This window comes from Sphaeramia orbicularis, unplaced genomic scaffold (genome assembly GCF_902148855.1).
Source record: "Sphaeramia orbicularis unplaced genomic scaffold, fSphaOr1.1, whole genome shotgun sequence".
Classification (NCBI taxonomy): domain Eukaryota; kingdom Metazoa; phylum Chordata; class Actinopteri; order Kurtiformes; family Apogonidae; genus Sphaeramia; species Sphaeramia orbicularis.
The window spans coordinates 542,622-550,085 of record NW_021941450.1 but is presented as its reverse complement, the minus strand read 5'-3'; the positions used below and the strand labels follow the sequence as shown (position 1 = coordinate 550,085).

At 45.4% G+C, this 7,464-nt stretch overlaps 1 protein-coding gene across 1 annotated transcript in view; it reads right to left on the bottom strand.

Moving 5' to 3' along the window:
* Nucleotides 1-7,464, bottom strand: part of LOC115415788 (partitioning defective 3 homolog) — a gene marked incomplete at its 3' end in the record, with an annotated part of 98,072 nt that overhangs the window by 38,700 nt on the left and 51,908 nt on the right. The window contains exons 10-11 of the mRNA XM_030129426.1: nt 4,266-4,388; nt 3,197-3,309 (exon numbers count right to left, since the gene is read on the bottom strand). Coding sequence (XP_029985286.1) covers nt 3,197-3,309; nt 4,266-4,388 — 236 coding nt within the window. The remainder of the gene's footprint in view (nt 1-3,196; nt 3,310-4,265; nt 4,389-7,464) is intronic.

Sequence of the window (7,464 nt, the reverse complement as noted above, 5' to 3'; positions counted from 1 at the left end):
GTGTTTCCTCCGTGTTTCCTGTGTTTCCTCCGTGTTTCCTCTGTGTTTCCTGTGTTTCGTGTGTTTCCTCTGTGTTTCCTGTGTTTCCTCTTTGTTTCCTCTGTGTTTCCTGTGTTTCCTCCGTGTTTCCTCTGTGTTTCCTGTGTTTCTTCTGTGTTTCCTCCGTGTTTCCTGTGTTTCCTCCATGTTTCCTCTGTGTTTCCTCCGTGTTTCCTCTGCGTTTCCTGTGTTTCCTCCGTGTTTCCTCTGTTTCCTGTGTTTCTTCCGTGTTTCCTTTGCGTTTCCTGTGTTTCCTCCGTGTTTCCTGTGTTTCCTGTGTGTTTCCTCTGTGTTTCCTCCGTGTTTCCTCTGCGTTTCCTGTGTTTCCTCCGTGTTTCCTCTGTGTTTCCTCTGTGTTTCCTCTGTTTCCTCTGTGTTTCCTCTGTTTCCTCTGTGTTTCCTCTGTGTTTCATCTGTTTCCTCTGTGTTTCCTGTGTTTCCTCTGTGTTTCCTGTGTTTCCTCTGTGTTTCCTCTGTGTTTCATCTGTTTCCTCTGTGTTTCCTGTGTTTCCTCTGTGTTTCCTCAGTGTTTCCTCAGTGTTTCCTCCGTGTTTCCTCCGTGTTTCCTCCACGTTTCCTTTGTGTTTCCTGTGTTTCCTCCATGTTTCCTCCGTGTTTCCTCAGTGTTTCCTCTGTGTTTCCTGTGTTTCCTCTGTGTTTCCTCCACGTTTCCTCCACGTTTCCTTTGTGTTTCCTGTGTTTCCTCCATGTTTCCTCCGTGTTTCCTCTGTGTTTCCTGTGTTTCCTGTGTTTCCTCTGTGTTTCCTCTGTGTTTCCTGTGTTTCCTCTGTGTTTCCTCTGTGTTTCCTCTGTGTTTCCTCCGTGTTTCCTCCACGTTTCCTTTGTGTTTCCTGTGTTTCCTCCATGTTTCCTCCGTGTTTCCTCAGTGTTTCCTCTGTGTTTCCTGTGTTTCCTGTGTTTCCTCTGTGTTTCCTCTGTGTTTCCTGTGTTTCCTCTGTGTTTCCTGTGTTTCCTCCGTGTTTCCTCCACGTTTCCTTTGTGTTTCCTGTGTTTCCTCCATGTTTCCTCCGTGTATCCTCAGTGTTTCCTCTGTGTTTCCTGTGTTTCTGTGTTTCCTCTGTGTTTCCTCTGTGTTTCCTGTGTTTCCTTTGTGTTTCCTGTGTTTCCTCCATGTTTCCTCCGTGTATCCTCAGTGTTTCCTCCGTGTTTCCTCTGTGTTTCCTCTGTTTCCTCTGTGTTTCCTCCGTGTTTCCTCTGTGTTTCCTCCGTGTTTCCTCTGTGTTTCCTCTGTGTTTCCTCCATGTTTCCTCTGTGTTTCCTCCGTGTTTCCTCCGTGTTTCCTCCGTGTTTCCTCAGTGTTTCCTCCGTGTTTCCTCCGTGTTTCCTGTGTTTCCTCCGTGTTTCCTGTGTTTCCTCCGTGTTTCCTGTGTTTCCTTCGTGTTTCCTGTGTTTCCTCCGTGTTTCCTGTGTTTCCTCTGTGTTTCCTGTGTTTCCTCCGTGTTTCCTCTGTGTTTCCTCTGTGTTTCCTCTGTGTTTCCTGTGTTTCCTCCGTGTTTCCTCAGTGTTTCCTCCGTGTTTCCTGTGTTTCCTCCGTGTTTCCTGTGTTTCCTCCGTGTTTCCTCTGTGTTTCCTGTGTTTCGTGTGTTTCCTCTGTGTTTCCTGTGTTTCCTCAGTGTTTCCTCTGTGTTTCCTCTGTGTTTCCTGTGTTTCCTCAGTGTTTCCTCCGTGTTTCCTGTGTTTCCTCCGTGTTTCCTGTGTTTCCTCCGTGTTTCCTCTGTGTTTCCTGTGTTTCCTCAGTGTTTCCTCTGTGTTTCCTCTGTGTTTCCTGTGTTTCCTCAGTGTTTCCTCCGTGTTTCCTCAGTGTTTCCTCCGTGTTTCCTCTGTAGCTCACTGCAGGTGCATGTGGACTTTTACTGACGACACATAAATGTGGGCATCAGATAAAGGAACCGTATGTGGACATTAAGCCTGTGTGACACAGTGCTGGTGCCAGCTGCGGCCACAGTAACTGACAGACCATAATAGTTGGCTGATGATGGGGCTCATCCACACAGCTGGCACCCACGTCAGCCAATCAAATTAACCGGCCAATTACACTTCTAACGCACCGCCAAAAAACACGACCAATTACCTGCACTGGTCCAGATGTGAACTGAAGAAAGACCAGATGTGAGGACGAGAGGAGAGAGCAGTGATTAAATTACACATCTGTGATGGGGTGGAAACGGACCAATGTGGAAACGGACCAATGTGGAAAAGGACCAATGTGGAAACGGACCAATGTGGAAAAGGACCAATGTGGAAAAGGACCAATGTGGAAACGGACCAATGTGGAAAAGGACCAATGTGGAAACGGACCAATGTGGAAAAGGACCAATGTGGAAAAGGACCAATGTGGAAAAGGACCAATGTGGAAAAGGACCAATGTGGAAAAGGACCAATGTGGAAACGGACCAATGTGGAAAAGGACCAATGTGGAAACGGACCAATGTGGAAACGGACCAATGTGGAAACGGACCAATGTGGAAAAGGACCAATGTGGAAATGGACCAATGTGGAAAAGGACCAATGTGGAAACGGACCAATGTGGAAACGGACAAATGTGGAAAAGGACCAATGTGGAAACGGACCAATGTGGAAACGGACCAACGTGGAAACGGACCAACGTGGAAACGGACCAATGTGGAAACGGACCAATGTGGAAACAGACCAATGTGGAAACGGACCAATGTGGAGCCGTGAAGGCCTTTGGATCTGAGGAGCCTTTACCAGCTGCTGCGTCAGCTCTGACACACACTGAACATCCCATCACACACAGGAGGGCCCCACACACACTACAGACTAGGGATGCACCGATACCGATGCCAGTATCGGGGATCGGTCCAATCCCGAACGCATGTACTCGTACTCATTAAACTCCCCCGGTACAACCACACCCATACCACTTTCCAGCAGCATGACGTTCATCACTTCATAGTGCAGCAGGTACGTGACGAAGGAATGATGTCAGCAGTGTGGAGATTTTTCAGAGTAAATGACGGTGACAAAAGTAAAGCTGACTGCAAGTGATGTTCAGCCATCCTGTCCAGGGGAGGGGTGAAAACGGGCTCATTCAACGCTAGCAATCTCATAAAACACCTGAAGTACCAACACGATACGAAATTCAAGGAACTTGCTAATGCTAGCAGCGGGAAACCGACACAACCGACTTTGCGGCAAACGCTGTAGAAGACGGAGAAAGTGTCCAGAGACAGCCAGTGGAGATAACAGGCTCCTCCCAGTTCACTGCTCCGGATGACCAGCCTTTGACTGTTGGTGACAATATGGGATTTGGACGTCTTCTCAACGTACTGGAGCCCAGCTATGAGATCCCCAGCACAGACACGGCGTTACCGAAGCTGCACGACTTCGTTTCAGATATTAGCTTCACCACAGATATTTGGACCAGCAGTGTCATCAGCTTCACTCAGTGGTTTCCAACTTTTTTTGCCTCCTGACCCCATTTTATCATCACAAATTCCTGACAACCATAGACATTCAAAACTGAGACTTTTATTTTACTAAAATTCATTTGTTTTTGATCACGTAATAGTTTGCTATACTATGTTGCAAATAAAAGTTAATTTTAGAGAACACTTAGGTGATATCATGTATTATATACATACACTAGAAACAAAAATTTAAGGATATTTTTCATTTTTGGGCTATTTTTTTCAGTTGGGATTCTTGCACAGCGCTTTTTAAATTTTTGCGTGTGAATTGAATTGAAACACTTTTTTTAATGACCAGACAGTTTTATTTACAAATGGCAAAAATGACAAAAAACATGACCCAAAACAATTAAATATCCTTAATTTTGTGTTTGTAGTGTACATATACTCTGTTCGGTCTTGTTTTTGACTGACTGTGTCCAGTACAGACACACCCTCTCAGATTTTACATCCTAAATTTGATTTGAACTGAATTTTTAATAGGAAAAATTTGTGGTGTTTTAATTATAATGAAAAATATATTGAATCATTAAAAAATATTTTCATCAGTATCTTTTTTTTTTTTATCAATTAGTAGAAATTTCAGGCGACCCCATTTCGACCACAAGGTTGAAAAACACTGGCTTAACTGCACAGTGGATCGATGAAAATTTTACGCCACAGAAAGTGATCCGGCATGCAAGACCGTTTCGGGGCTCACACACTAGCCAGGCCATCGTTGGTGCGTTCGATGAAATGCTTCAGACGTGGAGCATCTCAAAAAGTTCTGTTCACGTTGTGCTCAGGGATAACACCAAAAACATGCTGATGCTGAAGTCCAGAGCCTGCCGTGTGCTGCACACAGCCTGCAGCAGGCTGTTCACCAGGGCCTTTTGGCACAGACGGGTGAAGCTGATGCTGTGGCAGTCACACGGAAAACAGTCGGACATTTTAAACATTCCGCCTTAGCCTACTCCCACCTGGAAGATACTGAGGTGCAGCTCAGCCGGCCGATAAAAAGACTCCAACAGGATGTGCAGACCGCTGGAATAGCAGGTCTACACGCTGCAGTCTGTTATCGAGCACAAGAGGACCCTGGGAACTTCTGGTTCCCGGTACGACCTCCCTGACAATCTGACTGCTCATCAGTGGACACTTGTGGAAAAGGCCGTGTCTGTGCTGGCTCCGTTTGACCAATTAACCCCAAAAGTGAGCTCCTCCATCGCACTGGCATCAGCTCATTCCTGCTGTGAACCAGCTTCTGACACGTCTGACTAGGGATGCACCGACCCCATACCAGTATCAGGCATCAGCTCCAATACTCAGTGCGTGTACTCGTATTTGTACTCGTAAAAGTAATCCGATACAAATGCACTGATACCACTTGTGTCCGTGTGCCATTCCCAGTTCAGTGCAGCAGGTACGAGGAGGAGCAAGAATGTGTGTGAGTGTGAAGAGTGTGGAGATGGAACCAAAGAGATGATCAGAGTAACACTGACAGTACCGTTCACACACAGATACAGACGCAGCCTTCTGTCTGTAATCTGACTACATTCATCTGTTTTCCAGCTGATGGAGGATGAGTACCCAGACACAGAATACCAGCAGGAGTACGGAGCGGTGCGGACCGCCGCCAGCGGAAGTGCAAACCAAACCTGTCACTCATTTGTCTTTTCTCTTCCTGCTGAAGCTAAACTTTTAAAGCTTACAGAGAAAACACTAACATTAGTATCACAGTAGTGTTCCTCTGTCGTCTACAGGTTTGGTATTACTGACCTTCTTCTTCTTCTTCTTCATTAAACTTTCCTCTTCTTCGTGGTATTTGTCTAGTATGGTTAATTCAGAGCGACGCCCCCTGGTGGATTAACTGACAAACGCTCATTCCAACACATTAAATGTCAGTAGCAGCACTTTGTTCCAGTCAGACTAATGACAACGACAAAAAAGCACATTTACAAAAGGAACCAACGACTGGAATGGGATTATTAAGGACTAGGATCAGTACTCGGTATCAGCAAGTACTCAAATGGAAGTACTCGTACTCAGTCTGGAAAACAGTGGTATCAGTGCATCCCTACTTCTGACCAAAGAAACAGACCAGGACCAAAGAAACAGACCAGGACCAAAGAAACAAACCAGGACCAAAGAAACAGACCAGGACTAAAGAAACAAACCAGGACCAAAGAAACAGACCAGGACTAAAGAAACAAACCAGGACCAAAGAAACAGACCAGGACTAAAGAAACAAACCAGGACCAAAGAAACAGACCAGGACCAAAGAAACAGACCAGGACTAAAGAAACAAACCAGGACCAAAGAAACAGACCAGGACTAAAGAAACAAACCAGGACCAAAGAAACAGACCAGGACTAAAGAAACAAACCAGGACCAAAGAAACAGACCAGGACCAAAGAAACAGACCAGGACTAAAGAAACAAACCAGGACCAAAGAAACAGACCAGGACTAAAGAAACAAACCAGGACCAAAGAAACAGACCAGGACTAAAGAAACAAACCAGGACCCAAAGAAACAGACCAGGACTAAAGAAACAAACCAGGACCAAAGAAACAGACCAGGACCAAAGAAACAGACCAGGACTAAAGAAACAAACCAGGACCAAAGAAACAGACCAGGACTAAAGAAACAAACCAGGACCAAAGAAACAGACCAGGACCAAAGAAACAGACCAGGACCAAAGAAACAGACCAGGACCAAAGAAACAAACCAGGACCAAAGAAACAGACCAGGACCAAAGAAACAAACCAGGACCAAAGAAACAGACCAGGACCAAAGAAACAAACCAGGACTAAAGAAACAAACCAGGACCAAAGAAACAAACCAGGACCAAAGAAACAGACCAGGACAAAGAAACAGACCAGGACCAAAGAAACAGACCAGGACCAAAGAAACAGACCAGGACTAAAGAAACAAACCAGGACCAAAGAAACAGACCAGGAATAAAGAAACAAAACCGGACCAAAGAAACAGACCAGGACCAAAGAAAACAGACCAGGACCAAAGAAACAAACCAGACCAAAGAACAGACCAGGACCAAAGAAACAAACCAGGACCAAAGAAACAACCAGGACCAAGAAACAGACCAGGACCAAAGAACAAACAGCAGGACCAAAGAACAAACCCAGGACCAAAGAAACAGACCAGGACTAAAGAAACAGACCAGGACCAAAGAAACAAACCAGGACCAAAGAAACAGACCAGGACCAAAGAAACAAACCAGGACCAAAGAAACAGACCAGGACCAAAGAAACAGACCAGGACCAAAGAAACAGACCAGGACCAAAGAAACAAACCAGGACCAAGAAACAGGCCAGGACCAAAGAAACAAACCAGGACTAAAGAACAACACCAGGACCAAAGAAACAGACCAGGACCAAAGAAACAAACCAGGACCAAAGAAACAGACCAGGACTAAAGAAACAGACCAGGACCAAAGAAACAAACCAGGACCAAAGAAACAAACCAGGACCAAAGAAACAAACCAGGACCAAAGAAACAGACCAGGACTAAAGAAACAGACCAGGACCAAAGAAACAGACCAGGACCAAAGAAACAAACCAGGACCAAAGAAACAGACAAGGACCAAAGAAACAGACCAGGATCAAAGAAAGAAACCAGGACCAAAGAAACAGACCAGGACTAAAGAAACAAACCAGGACCAAAGAAACAAACCAGGACCAAAGAAACAGACCAGGACCAAAGAAACAAACCAGGACCAAAGAAACAGACCAGGACCAAAGAAACAAACCAGGACCAAAGAAAACAGACCAGGACCAAAGAAACAAACCAGGACCAAAGAAACAGACCAGGACCAAAGAAACAAACCAGGACCAAAGAAACAAACCAGGACCAAAGAAACAGACCAGGACCAAAGAAACAAACCAGGACCAAAGAAACAGACCAGGACCAAAGAAACAAACCAGGACTAAAGAAACAAACCAGGACCAAAGAAACAAACCAGGACCAAAGAAACAG